This window comes from Apteryx mantelli, chromosome 3 (assembly GCF_036417845.1).
Source record: "Apteryx mantelli isolate bAptMan1 chromosome 3, bAptMan1.hap1, whole genome shotgun sequence".
NCBI classification, from domain to species: Eukaryota; Metazoa; Chordata; class Aves; order Apterygiformes; family Apterygidae; genus Apteryx; species Apteryx mantelli.
In genome coordinates this window covers 75,723,516-75,745,556 of record NC_089980.1, presented here as the reverse complement: position 1 = coordinate 75,745,556, position 22,041 = coordinate 75,723,516, and the positions used below count along the sequence as shown (strand labels likewise).

General features: G+C 42.6%; 1 protein-coding gene across 1 annotated transcript in view; it reads right to left on the bottom strand.

Annotated features, from left to right (window-relative positions):
- SLC2A12 (solute carrier family 2 member 12) overlaps positions 1 to 22,041 on the bottom strand; it is a 35,400-nt gene that overhangs the window by 3,704 nt on the left and 9,655 nt on the right. The window contains exon 3 of the mRNA XM_013958955.2: positions 1,173 to 1,295. Within this exon, the coding sequence (XP_013814409.2) occupies positions 1,173 to 1,295 (123 nt within the window). The remainder of the gene's footprint in view (positions 1 to 1,172; positions 1,296 to 22,041) is intronic.

Genomic DNA, 22,041 nt, shown 5'->3' with positions numbered 1-22,041 from the left:
CATCTAACAGGATGAAATCCACCTCTGAACTCTTTGTGGGTCTTCTAACAATTGCTTGCCTGTCTCTGCCTCTGTTGGAGAGTAATGTAGAGTTAAGGGAAACCTGGAATTTCTTTTCCCTCTTACATTTTGATTTGCAGTACATATTTTCTTCCAAATAAGACCGAAAATTAAAATTTGCAGAACTTCTTGTGAAACAAAATTAGAAAAAAATATTTCCAATCAATGCATTTCAGTGTTGACATTTAGTCTTTTCCCTTGCTTATCATTGCATTAAAATTAGTTATGTGGTAATCTACTTTGTCATATTAAAACATGAACAATTTTTACCTTGCAAATACACTTTTCTCTAAATGAAATTTTCTCAAAGTCAGGACCTTCCTATACAATGGAATGATTTTAATGGGATGATATTTTTCTGAAGAAAAAAATGTTGATCAGAAAAGCTGCCATCTGATCTAGAGTAGAACTTCATTGACTTCAGAGGGAGACTAAAGCCTAAATATTATGTATTTATAACTCATTAAAGAAATAGTATTTTTGAAAGGCAGGTTCACAGCCTGTGGAGCTGATCCACCAGGTGTTCTGATAGAGCAATGCCCTGGCACTGTAGTTGCACAACTAGCTTCAGCTGGTGTCCTTGTGGGCTGCCACTGAAACGTGTCCTCTCCACACCCAGCCACACACTCTTTTCTTTTTCTGTGGTGCCAATATTAGCACTTACATAGTTGCATGGTAAACTGAATAAAAAATTTGTGTACAGAGTAGTTTTCAGCCAGGGCCATTCCCTGATCTGGCTGACGACACCATGCCAGTGCAAAAGGGAAGAAGAGATTCCCAGCCAGTGGTGCAGGAAAAGTGGAGTTGCTGCCTTAAACAGCAGGGCACATATAAAGTGGTTATGACCCCACATACTCATTCTCCTCCACTATGCTTCCTGTGTACTCTTTATGGATATGTTGTTGTAGGGTCCATAGGACAGTTGAAATTACTAGGATAAGGAGGATCTGGAGGAAACATTAAAGTTACACAAACAAACAGCACCTAAACAGACCTCTGAATTTGGCTGCTGGGGCATGATGCCTGAAGTTTTAGCAATTGTATTTCTATTGGAAAGATTTGTTATGCCCACTAGGAGAACATCAACTTGGAATGGCACAGAGAAGGCTTACCAGTTACAGTCAAAAATGTCAAGGAGATGAGAAGATTAATACCCCAGTTCATGCTAGAGGTCAAAGCCATGGCACGTCCTCTGATCCCACCAGGGAAAATTTCACTCAATACCAGCCAAGACACTGAAATGGAAGAAAAAAATAAAATAAAGAGAAGATGTTATGTTTGAAAGCACAGCTTTCCTTGCCATAAATTCAGGTAGTCCATAAATTCAGATGAAGCCGTCTGAAAGAATAAGGTGGTTTTCAGGGATGTGAGGTACCTGTGACCTCAAGCCCAGGAGGCTGACCTGTGCTCTGAAAGCAGAGTGTGCCACAGTCGGCAGCAGGCTGGGATGTCCTGGCTAGCTGCTCTGCCAGCAAGAGTGTGGGTGACACCGCAGGGGAGAGCCGCAAGCTGGGTCTTCCAGCGCACACATAGCCATGGAAATATGAAAGGCCACAGGGAAGTGAGCTTTGACAGCGCATCTGTGTATGAAAGGGAGCTCTAACTAAATAACTCTCAAGTGACATAACACTAATGGAACTGGGGCAGCAAATCAAAGTAATCTTCAGTTTCAGAGCAGCTCTATGTGTTTATGCCACCTTATAAATCAGCCTGCCAAACTGAAGCAGGTTTGCCTTTCCAGCTCTCTGCTACATATAATTAGATTGCTGAAGTATAAATGAAGACAGAGGTCCTGATCTTTGGCTGCTTCATACCACACCACAATACAGGTGATCTAAACACTGGTGTTTCTAGCCCACAATAACAAATTCAGTCCTGGTTGGCTTACCACCTTGACAGCAAAAGCAAAAAAACCCCTCCACATTCCTGGGCCATGGAAGTTCCTTCATGTTAAAAAAATCCCTCCTTTTGTTCATAAGCAAGAGGCATTAGCACAAGGTTGCTCTTACTTATGGAGAGGTGATGGGTTAGCAAATGATCAGCATAATTGTTACATGTGCATGAACTGTGTCTTCAGATCCCTGGACATGGCCATACTAAGGTTGGTCCTGTGTGATGTTGTTTCTGCAAAATAACAAATGGGAGCTTTCTCAGGACACTTACATCTGACACTTTTAAAGTTACATTTTAAAAATAGAATACTGTGAGTCTGAGTGTGTGTCACACTTCAGACATTTCTAGGGCTCCTGTTTAACAGTACTAGTAAAGATATAAAAGAAAAAATGCTGTGTGGAAGGAGAGTATAAAGAACCAACTGAAAAGGGAAAAAACAACTGACTCTTGTGTTAACAGAGAAGATTCAAGCAAATTCTACTCTAGATCTCTTTGTACCATAGATTCAAATTTAGTAATATTTTGGAGCTGACACAGATATTCCTTCTTTTTTTTTAATAAAAAGAAAAATATAATGAGCTTTACTTCCACACTGGAGTGACCTGGCAAAGTGGTGACCTTATTCCAGAAGTAGGAAAGAGAATCAAGACCATAATGCATAACAGCCTAATACTGTTACACATAGTCAAATGGCACACAGTCATGATACAACAAGCATATTTAACAATAGCTGTAGAGAGACCTCTTTTTTGCTGACCTGGATCACAGCAAAGCTTAATATATCCACTGCTGACAAGACAAACTTTGTTCTAAATAAATGCTTTAGACATGTTCTGTGAGGTTTCTACACATGAGAAAGAAAAGAAAAGAAAAGAAAAGAAAAGAAAAGAAAAGAGAAAAAAGAAAAGAAAAGAAAGAAAAAAGATTAAAAGATTACTGGCTTCTAAAGCAGATATTTTTCACTATCAGGCCAGCTAGTCTTGCTCCTGAGTGAAATCAGGCCTTGGCAGTGCATGGGAATCTCATTATTGTATTTTGTCCCTCTTCAACAACAGGGATGTTGAAACATATATCATTAGTCATAGGCGATATAACATGTCACAACAGGAAGCACTAGCCAAAATGCAAAGCAACGAAAGTAAGTGAGATGCAAAGAAATGCTTTTTAGCAGTCCCTAAACAGCCTGTGGAATTCATCACAATAGGATAGCATTACAGAAGCTGAGCAGGACTGGAAAAATGATTATATGTGAAGACCTGCAAAGAGAATATTCATAGTCACATTAGATAGGATTAAAATAAAGTTTGAAAGATCTCAAACCCTCTTTCTGCAGGGCATAAACCAGTTTACAGATGACAGGATTAGGAATATACTTTCTCTCTAGGCACTTTGTTCTATATTTGTTTATCCAAGATTTTTTCTTGCATTCAAGCAACTGTCAGCAGCTGCTCACAGAGGCACTGAACTACATGGATCATGTCCTGTTCACCGACATGGCAGCTCTGATGCACTGGGCAAGTCCTGAGCTGGGTTAGTTTCAGCAATATTATGAGCACTGGGGGACTGCTTATGCCGCACGCAAAATGAGTGATACTGCAGTAGCTCCAGTACCAAGCACTTTTTCAAGGACAGACAGGCTCTTTCAGGCTGAATAGAATTTGTCTGGAAGTATAAGACATTTTGTTTTTCTGTTCAGAAACCAAAATACTTGAGCATCTCCATCAGCCACAATAGTGCTTAACTACTATTATTTCAAAGAATTATTTTAGTTCAGAAAGATCCCTCCAATGTACCAGATCTGTTCTTCATGTTTGCTACTGGTAGCTGATCCTCTGGCACACCCCTGACCTCTAATTTGTTGTTAGGAGTGAATAGTTTTGGTTTTTTTTTTTTTTTCCCCCTGGGAGAAATAGCAGTTGTAGAAATCTGACACTTACTACAGTGTGTTTATCCCTTTCCCCAAGCTGAAGCAGTGATAATGATCAATTCTTCAATTCTTTGCTTTTAGCACCTCTCTGGGATTGTTTTTTCTATCTGTACCTTTGCCAAAAAGCAGCAGCTCCTGTAGGTACAGAGGGGATGTGGCTTTCTTTTGGGAAGCCAGTAACTGGGTTCTTGCTTCCATTCATATAATGATTGCTGCTACCTTTAAGTGTGTACACAGCATGGCAGTAATTTAACCTGCAGACTCCCAAAGTCACTGCAAAGTAGTCACTGCAGGCTCTACCTTCACCAACCTAAGCCACTACATTTCACAGTGGGAAGCAGCCCATCCTTGAAAAGAAGGTCCAAATAAAATCTCCCCCTCCCCTCTCCATCTGCTACATAATTTATTTCCAAATGATGCTATGGTAGTAATCATATTGCACACACTCAATACTTTTTGATATCTACTTTGGCAATCCTTGGCTGGTGTTTGTGGAATGGATGAGAAGAGAGCTGATACCTTCCAGTTCAAATGTGGGAAAGAAATGAGGCTAAGAGCCTCTCATGAGTCTCAGCTGGATTTGTTCATGCAGTGGCTGCAGGTAACTCTCACCTTTGCTGACCTGTAATGAGTAGTATGTTGACAATGGTTAAGAATAAATGTACAGTTGAATATTTTATTATGGCAAAATCTAGAGAAAAAAAAGCCCACTGCATATACAGATGTAGAATTTAATTCAAATAAAATATCGCAGTGGATGAGAATGCTTAAGTGTTTCAGTGAGTACCACAGTCAGTTTGTGTGGTACTTACTTCAGCTGATGTGCTGAAATTCCTTGCCCAAACAGGAAGAACAGAGGGTTCAGATACACAATCAACCACTTGACCAGGATGTCAACACTGACCTCTAAACAAAATCAGAGGGGCTGTAAAGGCAGAAGACAGTAACAGTGGAAGACTTTAGCTACCCTCATTTAGACTGAATAAATTTCATAGTGGAGCACAGTGCAGAGATTACATTTTAGATGACTGTTTCTTTTGCAATTTGTCTGATAATTCATGAGAAAAAAAAATCTTGACTTAATGCTGAACAGAGCTAGTTCAAAATACACAAAGATACTCTGTTATATTGGTTATAACATTTCAAACTCAATATTCTTGTAGAAATGGAAGATCCAAGGTTCTACCATAGTAACTTATAGCTTTAAAAGGAGAGCATTAAAATAAGGATGATTGTTATAAGGGTAAATGCTCTAGAGGGGGTATGGAGAATGTTTAACTTATCTGATTGGAGACTTAAAATATATAAACAACCAAATAAAATAAATAGAAATAGCTCAGCACAGTTAAACAATTAAGTGAACCAAGCTGTTATAAAAACAGAAAAATTCCTTCCAAAAAAGGTGTGTACTGTGTCCAAACAAAGAAAATACAGCATAAATCTTGAAAAGTTATTTGTAAAACCATAACCAGGAAGCCAAATATTTTGAAAATGTATTGGCTAAGAGCATAACATGCCAGAAGCAAAGCTTCTACCAGCCTGTGTGTGTGGCAGTACTTCAGTAATGCAGGCTGTAGGAGAAAAATGTGGGTATGCTATTTACCTCAGTGTTCACTCTGAATAAGTTTAAGGGTTTTGCAAAGCAGAGCCCGTGTTTATGGGAGACAAATCCTGAAGGACTATTTCTAAATGCAGTACAAGGAAACAAAATGATAAGGCCAGTTTTCACAATGGAAGGATATTACTAGTTTTGCTCAGAATATTGCCGGATGATTCAGGAAAGGGAGATGAATGGAGGTGCAAAATTTACTGATGATACAAAATTATTCAAGGTAATAACAATGAAAAAGGATCGCAAAGAGTTGCAAAAGAATCTCAAAGTACTTTGATAAGATGACACATAAAATTCATGATCAATAAAGGCAAAGTACCACATATGGGGAAAACCGACCCCCAGCACCCATACCCGAATGCCATCACGACTTGGGGAATGAAGCCTTTGTGGATAGTTCAGAGACAATATCATCTCATTTGAGGCAGAGGTCATGGAGCAAACAGAGGCTTGGCAATTATTGGGAAAGGAGCACCAAGGAAGACAGAATAACATTCCTGCACCCCTGTGTATGCGTGTCGTGCCCCCGTGCCTGACGCTTTGCCTGCAGGTTTGGTCGTCCCCTCTCAGAACTGGATGAGCTATGGAGAAAGGTATGGAAGGGGTTCCCTGCACGGAGCAGTTCAATGGACTAAGGTTCTTCAACTTAGGAAATCTATGGCTGGGGGAAACAGAGCTGAAGCCTACAACATTGTGAAGGTGAATAGAGAAGGGTTTTTCACTACTTTTTATAGGACACAAACAAAAAGAAACCAACTGAAGTTACCAGGCACAACTATTCAGGGGAAACAGGAGGGTGTGCTTTGTCAGGGAATGCATACTTTAACTACGGAGCTCACTTTCACAAGGTGCTTCAGATGTGGAAGATGTTAGCCAGTTAAAAATGATTAAGTTCTGGATGTTGAAATATTATTTCTCTATACACATGGAAAAAGATCCATCAATGGCTATTAAATACAACAACAGAGATAAACCCCCAATATTTTTCTTGAAGTCCCTAAACTACAGATAGCCAGAAGGACATACTGTGCATACTGCATGTGCCTTTTCTTGCGTATTTTCCCTAAGCATCTGCTATTGGCTGTTCTCGGTGACCGGGTAACAAATTGATTGTGTGGCCCTTCTGTATGAGCCAATGTGGACAATTTAACGAGTTTCATATTCAGGCCATAAGCAAAGAGATGCCTCAAACCCTTGTGTGACTTTTTCCTTATTCAACTATGCAGTTAAAAAAGAAAAAAGAAAAAAAAGAAAGTACAAACTTAGAACAGAGAAGCAGAAAATGAGAACATCTGAGAAATACTGTGGGCTTGAAGGTATTCCACATTGAAGTAAGGTACATGAATGAAAAATGTCCTTGTTTTGACCTCATTCCTGCCAGGAGGCAGAAGCAAATTGGAAGCTGTACAGCAGCTCTCATTAATGAAATATTAGATTCCCTTGGTATTCATTTGCTGCTTAGCATTTTTTCCTTTCCTATACCTGTATTGTGTGAGATCAAGTTCTTTATGGTGAGATTTAGAGAATAGCAGCTGGAACACTTGAAAGAATTCAGGGTTTCTGAGGTATAAACTGTGGAAAGAGATTAAGTGGATTTACAGCTTAGGAAAGAAGTAGGCAGAAGTATGTAAGACTTTGAAAGGAGCAGACTGGGTTGTTAGCAACAAGAGGTTCGACAGAAGATAAGGAAGGGATTATCCCACAAGTAATGCAGGCAGAACATCGAAGAACATGTAGCAAATTAACAAAGTCAAGGAAGGATGCAGGCAAGCAACTATGAAGCTGCCGAGGGAGGAAGTCAAAGGACATGGCCAATGACTAGGTTTGCCGAGAGCAAACTTTTTTCCAGGCTTATGAAACCCAATAGGTCTTTTATTTAACTGTTTTCTGGCTCTACTGAGTATTAACACAAATAGCCAGATGGCCAACTGCTTCTCAGAAAAGGCCAACTTCAGATGTGGTTTGCCTTGCCATGCAGATTTCAACGGGTGTGCTTGTAGAGGTCATCGGCACAAGCCCTCGCAGTGTGCATGGGAATGAGATACCTGCCCGTGAGTGCACACAGCACTGGAACTGAATGGGGATTTTCTGCTGTAACACACCAGCACTGTCCCACACTGCTCCCAGCATGGACAGCTGGATACTGGGATGGCGTTATGCCGCATGAAGAGGCTGCTGTCCCCATGCCATGTCCTGTCACTCACTGCTGCCTCGCTACAGGAGTTTTCCACCCCTCTGTATCTGCTGGAGGAGGGTGTCTGTGCTCACTCCCTGTCTGGGTTCAGTCAAAATGAGCCAAATTAGCATAATGTGAAAACTTCTTAAGGTAGCTCACTGTGATTGAAACGGTTTAGGGGATCACCCAAGCAGTGGAGTCAGCAGGTCAGGGTCAGGGTAACCCGAGCAGACAGTAAGCAACAGAGAGAGCCTAAGCTGGGCCCAGATCCTCCACAGGCCACTGGAGGGAGGGAGGACGAGTGTCTGCAGCCTCACTAGGGAAGGAGGCCTTTTCCCACTGTAATATAAACTGCTTTTGCAGGGCGAGAGACAGGGCTCCTTCCCGCAGCTCAGCTCCAAAGCAGAATCAATTAGCTGCTGCCTCATATTAACATGGATTATTTCTATCAGTACCTTGCCTTTCTTTATTTTCTCCAGCTCCTGCAGGCAATGATTTTTATAACTCTTGTCAGAAGGAAAGAGAAAATATTTTGTGGACCAGCATGCCTGCAGGTTGTGCAGGGAGTTTAACATCTCTCCCGATGATGTTTTGACAGTGTGGCTACCCGCAGAACGTGACCTCTGCAAATGCTTTCGCAGCAGCTCTGGTGAAGGACAACAAAGATGGCTAGAGGTTTTCTGGGGCTTGCAAAACTGAGGACTGTTTAGACTGGAAAGAAGACAGAGTTGGAGGGAGTTTGTTCAATTTCAGACCAGGTAAAAGAAGTGTGATGCAAGAATAATGGACTGAAATTTGGCCACTTGTGTTGTGCAAGAGGCCAAAGCAGATGATCATGACTGGCCTTAAAAATCAATGGATCTGCTTAATGAAAACCATTCTTCTTTCTGGCTCTGTCCCATAATATGACTGAAGTGGCTGCTTGAAATTAATAGCCAGCAAATATGGAGCCAATGTAAGGATGTATTACTTTGGAGAGTGCGCAACTGGCCAGCAGATTCCCTGTCTGTCAAAGGCCAACTCAAACCCTCTGTGCGCACATGAAAAGGAGTGGAACAATTTTATTGCTAACAGATAAGGGAGTCGGGAGAGGCCTCAGCTAATCTCATGCTTCTGGCTATATTCTGATTTCTGCAGGTGAAAACAGTGTGTACCTCATTCTAAAGCTTTCTAGGTGTTTGAAAAAAGTTTGATTGCAGCTTTTCTCTGACTGAGCAGCTTTGATGACTACTGGTTGCAAGATACCAGGACCGATGAACCAAAGAGTGGAGATTTGGCAAAGCTAATCTGAAATTCTTTTTTTTTTTTCCTCTTCTGGTATACTATATTTCTGTTTCTAATGATTAATCCTTTAGGCTGAATCATTGAAATTACACATGTAAAACAAGTGGGATCCAGTTCTTTTCCCTCTGAGGCTGTATTACAGTAGATAAAAATAGCTGTCCAGTGTTCAAACTATTTGCATCACTATCCAGTAGACAGACTGAACACTCACGTATACCTTTCTTAAGGAACCTTTTAGTGGAATGTGGAATTTTCAGTTCTCCAGCATCTCCTCCCCTTCACATTAGAACAGCAGGAGGTTTTTGGGGAAGGAACTGTGAGACCAGCCCACCAGCTTCTTCTCCTGTTGTCTGGGCCACTTGAGGAGGAGAGTGGTGAGATGTATTTCACCTCTGATTTTCCCTAAGCATCCTTCCTCTCCTAAGCTCCTTCTCACCACTGTGACCCTGCATTTAAACCTGCATTTTAGCTTGTATTTTTATTTAATATTCTAACTTTCATTTCCATGAGCCTGAAAAAACTGTAATGCCTGGTATGGGTTTTCCTGTTTCATGCAAGCAGTTCAACATATTCTTAAGTCTGTTTTCAGGTATCTTCAATTACCTTCCACCTATTTTCAGTTTAAAAGAACAGTCACAAATAAGAATAGCTTTCTTATAAACTGTGGTTCCCATCTGAATGATTGCTGGGCAAAAACTGGTTGGTCTACAAGGATCTAGCAATGATAGGATTGTGCTAGTTAATCCAATTTCCGGCCCATCTTGCCCAATACCTTGAGTGTTTTCAGCAGCAAAGACTTCAGTAGGATGCATCAAAGCTTTATGATAGGCAGATATGTAATAATCTGCATCTCTTTTCAGGTCCCCCAATAAAAGTTGCTTTACACCGATATATGAAATGACAATTCTGTTTGCAGCTCGATTTCACAGGCACTGTCTCTCTCTCATCCTTTGTTATATAGACACTCATAGTGTCCCATCAACACAGAACAGTTTGCAGGACAAACAAAAAGAGAAAAAGAGAAAAGGAAAGAAAAATGAAAACAAGCTTTCAAGGGAAAGCATGCCTGATTATAACAAATCACATACTGTCATCCCAAAAAGGCTGTTCAAATTAAAACCTGAAATGTATATTCCTATTTGTAGGTGTTAATTTGTTCAGCATATTGAATCCAAGATAATCACAGAATCACAGAATCACAGAATCGCTGAGGTTGGAAGGCACCTCTGGAGATCATCTAGTCCAACCCCCCTGCTCAAGCAGGGTCACCTAGAGCACGTTGCACAGGATCGCATCCAGGCGGGTTTTGAATATCTCCAGAGAAGGAGACTCCACAACCTCTCTGGGCAACCTGTTCCAGTGCTCTGTCACCCTCACAGTGAAGAAGTTTTTCCTCATGTTCAGATGGAACTGTCTGTGTTTCAGTTTGTGCCCGTTGCCTCGCGTCCTGTCGCTGGGCACCACTGAAAAGAGTCTGGCCCCATCCTCTTGACACCCTCCCTTCAGATAGTTGTACACGTTGATAAGATCTCCTCTCAGCCTTCTCTTCTCCAGGCTAAACAGGCCCAGCTCTCTCAGCCTTTCCTCATAAGAGAGATGCTCCAGTCCCCTAATCATCTTTGTGGCCCTTCGCTGGACTTGCTCCAGTAGTGCCACATCCCTCTTGTACTGGGGAGCCCAGAACTGGACGCAGTACTCCAGATGGGGCCTCCCCAGGGCTGAGTAGAGGGGGAGGATCACCTCCCTCGACCTGCTGGCAACACTCTTCCTGATGCACCCCAGGATACCATTGGCCTTCTTGGCCACAAGGGCACATTGCTGCCTCATGCTTAACTTGGTGTCCACCAGCACTCCCAGGTCCTTCTCCGCAGAGCTGCTTTCCAGCAGGTCAACCCCCAACCTGTACTGGTGCCGGGGGTTATTCCTCCCCAGGTGCAGGACCCTGCACTTGCCTTTGTTAAACTTCATGAGGTTCCTCTCCACCCACCTCTCCAGCCTGTCCAGGTCTCTCTGAATGGCAGCACAGCCCTCTGGCGTATCGGCCACTCCTCCCAGTTTGGGATCATAAGCAAACTTGCTGAGGGTGCACTCTGTGCCTTCATCCAGGTCATTGATGAAGAAGTTGAACAAGACTGGACCCAGTACTGACCCCTGGGGGACACCGCTAGCTACAGGCCTCCAACTAGACTCTGTGCCACTGATTACAACTCTCTGAGCTCTGCCATTCAGCCAGTTCTCAATCCACCTCACTGTCCACTCATCTAGCCCACACTTCCTGAGCTTGTCTATGAGGATGTTATGGGAGACAGTGTCAAAAGCCTTGCTGAAGTCAAGGCAGACAACATCCACTGCTCTCCCCTCATCTACCCAGCCAGTCATTCCATCATAGAAGGCTATCAGATTGGTTAGGCATGATTTCCCCTTGGTGAAGCCATGCTGACTACTCCTCATCACCTTCTTGTCCTCCACATGCTTGGAGATGGCCTCCAGGATGAGCTGCTCCATCACCTTTCCAGGGATGCAGGTGAGGCTGACTGGCCTGTAGTTCCCTGGGTCCTCCTTCTTGCCCTTTTTGAAGACTGGGGTGACATTGGCTTTCTTCCAGTCTTCAGGCACCTCTCCTGTCCTCCATGACCTTTCAAAGATGATGGAGAGTGGCTTAGCAATGACATCTGCCAGCTCCCTCAGCACTCGTGGGTGCATCCCATCTGGGCCCATGGATTTGTGGGTGTCAAGTTTGCTTAAATGTTCTCTAACCAACTCCTCCTCCACCAAGGGAAAGTCTTCCTTTCTCCAGACTTTCTCTCTTGCCTCCAGGGTCTGGGGTTCCTGAGGGCTGGCCTGAGCAGTAAAGACTGAAGCAAAGAAGGCATTCAGTAACTCTGCCTTCTCTGCATCCTTCGTCACCAGGGCACCCACCCCATTCAGCAAAGGCCCCACATTTTCCCTAGTCTTCCTCTTGCTACTGATGTCTTTGAAGAAGCCCTTCTTGTTGTCCTTGACATCTCTAGCCAGATTTAATTCCAAACGGGCCTTAGCCTTCCTCGTCGCATCCCTGCATATTCTAACAACGTTGCTGTATTCCTCCCAAGTGGCCTGTCCCCCTTTCCACTTTCTGTATACTTCCTTCTTCTGGTTGAGTTTTGCCAGGAGCTCCTTGCTCATCCATGCAGGTCTCCTACCTCCTTTGCTTGACTTCCTACTCATAGGGATGCACCGCTCCTGAGCCTGGAGGAGGTGATGTTTGAATACTAACCAGCTCTCTTGGATCCCCCTTCCTTCTAGGGCCCTCACCCATGGGATTCCTCCAAGTAGGTCCCTGAAGAGGCCAAAGTTTGTTCTCCTAAACTCCAGGGCTGCAATCCTACTTGGTGCCCTGCTTCCTCCTCGCAGGATCCTGAACTCCACCATCTCATGGTCACTGCAGCCAAGGCAGCCCCTGACCTTCACATCTTCCACCAGTCCTTCTTTGTTTGTTAGTACGAGGTCCAGCAGCACACCTCTCCTTGTTGGCTCCTCCACCACCTGTGTCAAGAAGTTGTCACCAATGCTCTGCAGGAACCTCCGGGACTGTTTGTGCCTAGCTGTGCTGTCCTTCCAGCAGATATCAGGGTGGTTGAAGTCCCCCATGAGAACCAGGGCCTGGGATCATGAGGCTACTTCCAGCTGTCTGTAGAAGGCCTCATCGACTTCCTCTTCCTGATCAGGTGGCCTGTAGTAAACACCCACAACAGTGTCACCCATGCTAGCCTGCCCTTTGATCCTTACCCATAAGCTCTCGACTCGCTCTTCATCCACCCCTAGGCACAGCTCCATACATTCCAGTTGCTCTCTCACATAAAGAGCAACTCCACCACCTCGCTTTCCTGGCCTGTCTTTCCTAAAAAGTACATAGCCATCCATGACAGCACTCCAGTCATGCGAGCTATCCCACCATGTCTCTGTAATGGCAATGAGATCATGGCCCTGCGACCGCACACAGATCTCTAGTTCTTCCTGTTTGTTCCCCATGCTGCGTGCATTGGTGTAATCCTCTAAGACATTTGCAGAGGAATGGCTACAGAAGCCAGAGGCTCTAATTCACGAGGAAGTTGTGGTTGAACTAGTTCAGTTTACCACATATTTCGCTCCTGAAAAGTATGGAGAGGAGAAATTACCCATCTGGGTGGGATAAATGAACCTGCTCTTCCAGTATCCAAGGGGCAATGTCAGGCCCTGAGGGACCTGTGCAACAGAAAAGTGTGCTGTTGGGACACAACCACCAGGGGCAATTTATGCCTTTGCTCTTGCAAAATACAGATTTGTGACACAGAAACTCAGTGGCCTAGGGAAAAAGTAGTGTCCTAATTCTAATGCAGTGGCTTATCTATTAGACCATCCTCTCTGCGCTTTGGCTGCCGGTTTGCATCTTCCTCAGCAGTGCCAATAAGTTACATGATTTCACATGTTTACCCTGCTGGTATGTCTCTCCCTCTCTCCCTCTCTCTCTGTCCTTTTTTTTTTTTTTTTTAAACTATATAATACATGTTTTGGTTTGATAAACTTTACAAGTGAAATAAAACACCATCTTTGCATTTGAGGTCCTACTAAACAGTTCTAGCTTTTTCACAAAGCTGGCCCAAGAGCAAAATGCCTCTAAAAGATTTCCTCCCTTGCTCCCTAAAGAAACTGGATTTTGTGAAGCTTGACGTATACCCTATAAACTTATATCCTTGACATATACCCTATAAACACATTTCAGCATCACAATGATGATCTCTGCGAGAACATGGTCAAGGGAAACCAGTGTAAAATCTTTCTTTATCTTTGATATGATTATCAAAGGACACCATTATTTACTGAATGCTTAAATGTAACACTTGACCTACAATGTAAGAAGGGCGAATTTAGCTAACGAATGACACCCAACTTTGTTTATCATATGAAAGGTTATACAAGATGGTATGCTAGATTCACTTGATAGTGCATGGGTCTACCAAAGATAGTGTCCCTGTGGAACAAAAACAAATTGTTAGGTTCAATTACTAGTTAGCATCACAATAATATTCATTATGTAGACTTTTTATAAAGTGGATCTGGGATTAAAATGCTTTGTTTTGGCCAGCAGCTATTAACTAACCAGAGTCAACCAGTTACTTTAAAGCTATGCCTAAATTTAAGCACAGGAGTCATTCCTCTTAAGTCAAGCAGTACCTTTGTGTCAATAGGTTTATTAAAATACAAAAAATAGTAGAGACTTATTTATATAATTCAGAGCACCAAGATCAAAATATTGAATTAAATTGCTGTTTAAGTAAGTCCAGTATAGTATGCCAAAAGGCAGACAGTCTTCTACCGTTTCAAGTGTGTTCTCTCACGGCCAAGTTTTGTGCTCAGCAACCGTTGGCAGAACTGCTGGCACCAGGGTGACATAGCAATATGGTCTGGGGCATGAGGGTGCCTCTCACTATACACTCCCTCTTTTCATAGTACTGAGGGCTCTGCCTTTCAGAAGGCAAAGCACTTGGCCTGACCTACAAAGACATTTCATCACCCATGTACTTAAAAGTAAACTTACGAACAGGAACACAGAAGTCAGTGAAAATGACTTCCCAGATTTCATTGTGCACTTCAGTATACACAGTCTTTGGGTTAAACAAGGCTACTCTGCTCCTTGCAGAATGGAGCCCTTAACTAATTAAATAGAAACTCTTAATCACATTAACATGTCTCATTATTGAGGAATATTTTTTCCTTATTACGACATTTTTCACACTTAAAAAACCCTCCCAAACTCACAGGTTCTATCAAGTTAAGTAAGATTAACCTATCTTGCTGGTAATTTAAATAACATCTCCTGCAATCTGAAATCCTATAATTCAGCATCTGACTGTCCCAAAATATCTTAAACTGGCTTTCACTTCTGTCAATCATTGTGTGAAAAGGCAAACTGATTCCTGGTGTACTTACGTGTTAACAAGGGCCTTCAGATAAACATTGACTGGGGCAAGGCAATAGAAAGAGTGAGCAATTCACAATCTAAGCTTTATTTTTCATTTTGGCATGCCTTGTCTTTCTACCACAGCTTGGTACAGACGCAATGTGAAATAAAGGCCATATGAGGCACCATTTGAATAGCACAGGAATAACACACTGGATAAACCCTAGGAGTGTCATTTCCAAACTGCATGTATGCATGCATTAAAAGATGATTCAGGACAGATGAACTGTTCTAGGAATCTTGTCTTAAAATAAAAAATCCAAGATCATTTTAAAATTATTTAAAATAGGACTTTCTGTACTGATCCTTAGTGAAACATACACATCTTCCAGGTTTATTATTCTGGATCAGATCCAGCAAAACATTTAAGCACTTGTTTATTTTTGATCACTTGATTTAATCCCCCCACCACCACTATCTTGTTCAAAGGAAACCACAAAACAATGTAAAATTGACGCTGCTCATTTCTGTGAAATTTAAGGCCAGACCCTAGGCGCTCTGCAAAATGTAGAAGCTCAGAAATAAAATATTGCAAACAAACATCATACAAAGCAATGCTAAGCATGAATGCCTGTTAACATCAAATGTATATGCACTACAAATTAATACAATAACCACAAGATTTGTAAAAGCCTGAAATATTGCTCTAATGTCAAAGATACTGATATGAATTCTAGATGCTCCTATCTTCTACCAGTGTTTTCCAAGTTAGTAGAAGTCCATATGGCTTACAATATTCCAAAACATAGGAACAACCCACTAAATCTGCTGAGGGTTGTTGGCATTTTCTGAAATAGAATTTCCATATTAACAGTTCTCTTTCCCACAATATTTTCCAGTTTCTAGTAGGGCATTTGGTGGCCAAGAATACATCCAAGAGCAGTTTGTTACAGAGAAAAAACAATTCTATGCAATCTGGATCATAAGAGTGGCATAAGATATGACCTCTGTGATCCCTGGGCTGTTCAGTGTCATATGTGAAACCGGCTGTTCTATTTTTTGTTACAGGTGCATTTAATGACTGAGGAGAATATACCCCTGAAATGCACAGAAAGACTTGTCCATTTAACCATGCTAATGAATCACGCTTTAACTCAGGTAGTCAAATAACATAGAAATCACAGAAGCAAAGTCCAGTGGACTAAATTTGTCTCCAATGTAATTCTATGGACTTCAGGAGAATGTTAGAAGTCTGGGTTTTGGCTTGCATAACCCAATAAAATACTTAAATACATACATGTGTAGATGACATGAGATTTCATAAGAAGGAGACTGATGGATTAAATGAGGGACTTATCTCCTTCACCACGTTCATAGATTTCACTTTTCATGAGAACCATTGAACTTTCATTTTGAACATGATTCTTCTTCCATCTTCTCTACTGCCCCAAATATATGGCTATAAAACTTTGTGTTGAAATGACTTCAATAATTCACAATAAAATTCAGACAAAACAGGTGGGTTTCACATGGAAATGCCATCACACAACCTAAATTAGCTTCCTGATCATCCCTACTCCCACAATTTCCCTTTTTTGGTGTCAAAGGAATCTGGCTCTCACATTAGGTAAATGTCCAAACATGTTGAAACATCTGTTCCATTTTAGATGTAAATTAGCTCAGTTTTAAAGCATCCATTCAAGCCAATCTAAATTTAACTCAGCTATATTCAGTATGGCAAATATGCCCAGGTTTAAACTAGAAACAGGCATCTATCATCCTAAACTCAAGTTTCATCAGTAAAAATTTCCATATCTTTACTCAGATTTGTCCTAGGTAGGGGCTTGTCTTTACTCACTTCCCCATTTGGGTTTTGCTTCTCACAGGGCTCCCACCCCACACGGATTGCTCTCACTGGAGTGAGATGGTGCATTGCACCAGGGCTTGCCTGAAAGCATGGTAATGCATGTCATTACAAAGTCATGACGGGGGGACTCTGGCCAGGTCACTATCATCCTTGTCTGGAGACATGAAGCCAGAATCCTAGTTTCCGCACGTGGGAGGAACCTTGGCAGTGTGAAACTAGTAACCCAAGGCTGGTTTTGCAGCCTGCCAGTCTGCCCTGTCCTAACATCATATGGGTCCTCAAACTGGGGATTCAAACATCCAGTTTAAAACTGAATGGAGAGCAGACACCTTGTGGGAATTAAAAAAAAGTCCTCAACAAAATGTAATTCTGAAGGGAAGTCATTCCCCTTTGGTAAGCTCATTTGTGAGACTGGGTTTCCGAGTGAAGAAAGTGACTTTTGTGATCACAACCTGCTTATTTGTTTAACTGTGTGGTTGCAGGTGGGGATATGTCCGCCTGTCTTGTGCATGCCCTAATACTTTTGAAACTGCTTGCTAACTTCAGCCAGATAGTTTTATGTGCCCCTGCATTTGGACACACAGAAGACAGCAGCAGGGCCATGTTAAGGCTTCCCAAACACAAGAGAAACATCAATCTGAGGTTACTCTGAATCAACAGCTGAGGATCCTGTGGTGAGACACACTGGAGTTAAACCATGCTGCCCTCCTGCTGCTGCTCACAAAACTCCCCCTCACCTCACAGGGGGTCTGTGCCCTGCTGGATCTGGCATGAGACCTGATCGTGATGTCCTGCATAGACTGAAAGGATTCCTCGCCCCCCATACACAGCTCCGAGACACGCTTCACATCCGCCACGGATCCGAATTCCATAGCTCCAGCCTCCTCGCCTGTGCTCTGGGCACACGGCAAGGTGATCTCACTCAGTGTGGTACTCTCAGCTTACGGACTAATGGTCTCAACTTCAGAAGTTAACAGGAAAGACTGCAGTGAATGGAGTGATTGGCATGCAATATTTATGTAGTTTTCCAATCTGAAATACACATCTGACAGCTGAGGCTACCAGATGGCAACAAAGCACACAATATTCCAAACTGAGACAACTCCTATGGGTTGACTATTCCACTGTATACCAGCATTTAACAGGTTTTAATCAATAACAAAGTACTGCCAATCCTACAAGCACCTACTTACAGGAGCTGTGCTTCAATGGGACTGAAATTAGAAAGGCTACTTGGAAAAGAAGGGTTTGCAGTAAGTTCTAAATCCCCCCCTCCAAGACCCTGTTATGCATTTATTTGTTCACCACAAAAATGTGAAAAACGTTTTTTTACATTTTATATTTATCTGGGTGGGTATATGTGGTGTTTTCCTGTCAAGTATCAAGATCTAGAAGACAGTCTTCTCCCATGCAGACACGGATCTGTCCCGGTGCATTGTGGCCTTAGCTGTGTGTGTGCTGGGTGGCTCCCAGCACTCAGGATGCAGGGCATTCCTGCAGCTTTTTCCCTGGAAGAGGAGCCTGCAATGGCCTTCAGAAGAGCTCTGAGATTTCAGCCTTTGGCTCAGGAGAGTGGCACAAAGCTGGCAGCTGTTCTGGGACACGTTCTGGTGACATTTTATGTCCTGGCTTGGCAAAAGAATAAATACCTATGGACTTTATGCACCTAAGTGGTTTTGAGGAAGACCCATGCAGGTGCCTGAAAATGCCCCTCAGTCCCACTTGTAGGTTCTTGCATTGATTTGCATCCACATCCTCAGCATGAACTGCAGTGAGCTGATGCAATTTGCACCAGCAGAAGATTATCCTGAAGTGCATTGACCACCTGCTTAACAGCCTTTGCAGTTATACAGAAACACATTAAGAACTGACATAGGAGGAGGAGCTCTTCTGAGCAAGGCACCAGTGCCATACACACAACCCAAATGCAGACAGTCAGCATCCACCTCTCCACAAAAGCATTCCACACTCCACAGCAAAACAGCCCTGTGATATGCATGGATCTTCTCCTTCCCTGAACTGCATGCAGAGCTCCCCAGGTAATGTCTAAGTCCTGTTTGGCTCAGTTGCTTTATACTTGTTACAACAAATTCAGACCTGCGAAACAGGTGCTCTGTTGGGTTCACACTGAGCTAACATAACTTGCTTCTCTGCCCAGGACTTGTTGGAGCCACTCTGACTTTGTCAGATGGAGAGGATTAACTCCAGACCACACTGTGTTTCTGTATTGATGTTCATGGTGCTACAGTCTCTCTTTCATTGAGGCCTTGCTGAGATAACTCTGTGTCAAAGGTGTGAGGTTATGTTTTCAAAGACCTCCTCATTCAGGGAATATATAGGAAAACATGTAGGAAAGGTGCCCAAAACTATGTGTAATTTAGACTTTGATCTTTAACGGTGCAAAAGTAGCAGATCAGGGCAGAGAATCAGGTCTTTGGTAAGCAGGTGCCATCCCAAACCAGAACTGTTTTTTATTTGTCAGGTGGGTGGTGGGTGAGGAAAGCACCAGGGTTTTGGGCACCCACACTGTTTCAGGCAGGCTGAAGGTGCCCTCAACTTTTTACCTGGAGATCCGTCTTGCACTTGCTACATCCAGCTCGAAGAGTTCCACATTTACAGCCTTGTTTTGGAAAATAAGTCTCCAGAAGTCTGGCTTTCCTATATTTCCTAAATCTCTGTATGTTGCAGCAAATGGTGGTGACCAGTGAAGGAGGTGATATTTCTTTATAAGAAAGGACTGCTATATTTTGCTTCTCCAAATGGTTTGATCATAACATCTCACAAATGAGCTGCTCTGCAACTATTTCAGTGAATTCTGTGTCATTTGGTAAATGGTCATATGTAGGCCCGGCTGGACTAGAGGAATTTCTGTGTTTTCTTCGTGTTTAATTCATTTCCAGGGTCACACTTAGCTTTTAGCTTTGGTGATGAACTGGTGATCTACCTCTGCACTGCACTCATGTTATTAGCCTGCGCTCACTGCACCCTGTCCAAGGCACACATCGTTCCTGTGAGGCTCAGATTGCCCATGTCCCTCTCTCTGTATATAGCCAGTTCGTATGCCTGACCGCGGGAGACTGTATCTCCTTGCAGACATTCTCCGAAATCAGTCAAGAGTCCCCCTCACACTCCTCACCCTTCACGTTGCAGCCAAATTGATATTTCTTATGGGCTTTGCAAGTATCTTTCCCTGCTGAGAGCAGTTCATCCTCATTTGACCTTTCTGAGATACAGACAAAGGTAACTCAGGTCAAAGATGGGTGTCAAGTAATAACTGCATTGAAATGCCTTTGTAAACACCCCTGGGGAGACAGTCTGTGCTGTTCTGTGGCGTGATGCAACACCGACTTGTTGCACCTATAAAGCATCCTAATAATTGTGTGCAATTGAGCGTGAACAAGCAGTTGGATTGCATTTCATTAAACATAATTAATTCAAAACAGAGCAGCAGAAATACTCCTCTTATCTTGCCTAAGGGCTGATGATATAACTGTAGGACACCCTAGAATCAAAAAAGAGATTAAGCAGATGCTTGCTAGTCTGTGAGTTCTTTTATAATGCAAAAATGGCTTTTATCTCTCACTGTCTATTTTTATTGAGGGCTCATCACTGTGGTGCCTGAGTGCTTTGATAAATGAAAATAAATATATTTAGTGTATGTTCAGTCCACTAAAAAATCCAGTTATTTCAAAAAATTTGAGAACAAAGGAGAAACCATGGAAAAATTTGACATTTACAAAGGTCTGCTGTGCAAGTCTGGTCTGTAACTAGCTCTTCAACTATCCCAAAAAAAGAAGGAAAATACAAGGAAAAAGTAATTAAAAAATATGATGGAGCCTAGGTTGCATGATCTGCCCTATGAAGAGTGTGCCATTTTTCTAATGGTGCTTACATACGTTCTCCTTTATCCCCACCTACCGTAATGTAGCATGGATTCAAAATAAAGCAGCTGAATTTCTTACAGAAATGGCCTAGTGAGGAGGGGGAAAGAGCGAGAAACTTTCTGCTCTGTGTCCAAAATAGTCTGCTTTGGTCTATAGATTATGAACAGATGCATCCCCAGTATCTCCTCCACCTCAGTCAGCAGAGCAGGCCAACGTAATGCAGAGTCTGAGGCATTTGCATTGAAAATATAGTGGTGCTGGTGGGATTATAGTGCTTCTGTCCCCAGGCTCCCAGGGCATCGTCTGGCTGAACCAGCCAGACAGTGCTGGAGTCTATGCTGCAGCCTTGATGCCTTGTTCCCTTTGCGGAACAGACAGTGGCCAGTGGTCTGCTCCAGACCACAGACCGGCTTTAGAAGATTAATAAAATAAACATGTACAAACTGTTTATTTCATATAACTGAAAGGATTTGGTTTATTCTTTACAATAAGAAAGGCACACTAAGGATAAGAAATCTAGGCTTTTAAAATACATTCAAGGCTTTGGACTCCAAGGAGAAAATGTTGAAGGCTAGATATGAAACACAAACCATAACCTCCCTGTCCAACCTAGACTATGCAATTACAATAGATCCTTTGCAGATTCCAGAAATTCGTTACATTTTCTATACATTGTCAGTTTTAACTGAACACTGAATTTTTAAAGGTATGGAAGTATCTTGCAAGTGCTTATCTGCACTTTGAGGCATCTGTTGCTCTCTTGGAGAACTTGGCCTTAACTTGCTACACAGATGCATCCATCAGTTTAAATCCACTTTACTCCCTCACCGTGGCTGTATCATCAATGGTTTCAGCATGCTGGAGCTGAGATGGTGTCTGTTGCCTCCCATTTGCTCATCTAGAGCATCTGTGCTCTCTGTCAAGAAAGAGGTCAGAAAGCAAGCATGGGAGTCTAAAGACTTGTCAGATTAACATGGCAAAGGCACCTCAGTTTCTGTAGCCCACAAAGAAGTGGACATCATTATCATTGGCATCATATCACGCCACCCCAAATGACAAGGAACTTATTTATAGTCACGTCAGCAGGAAAGCAGCTCTCAACAGGAGTGCAAGCCTGAACATGTGCCCCTGAAACACCCAGGTAAAAGCTCAAGTAACATACTATTTTCACAGGTGCACCCCTGGTTTTGCAGCTATGTCACTTAGAGCAGATTCCAGACCCAGGAAGGTTTGCAAGGAAGGGAATAATGCTGCAATAACATTGTCAAACTTGCTGCCCTGGCAATGAATGTTTATCTCACACAGCTCTCCCAGTGAGTAATGTTTAAAATAAATAAATACTGCTGGGGAGTTGCTGTTAGTGCGATTGTTGGGTTTTACTCTTGTGACAAGCTTTTTATCATTATACAGCAGCAGGA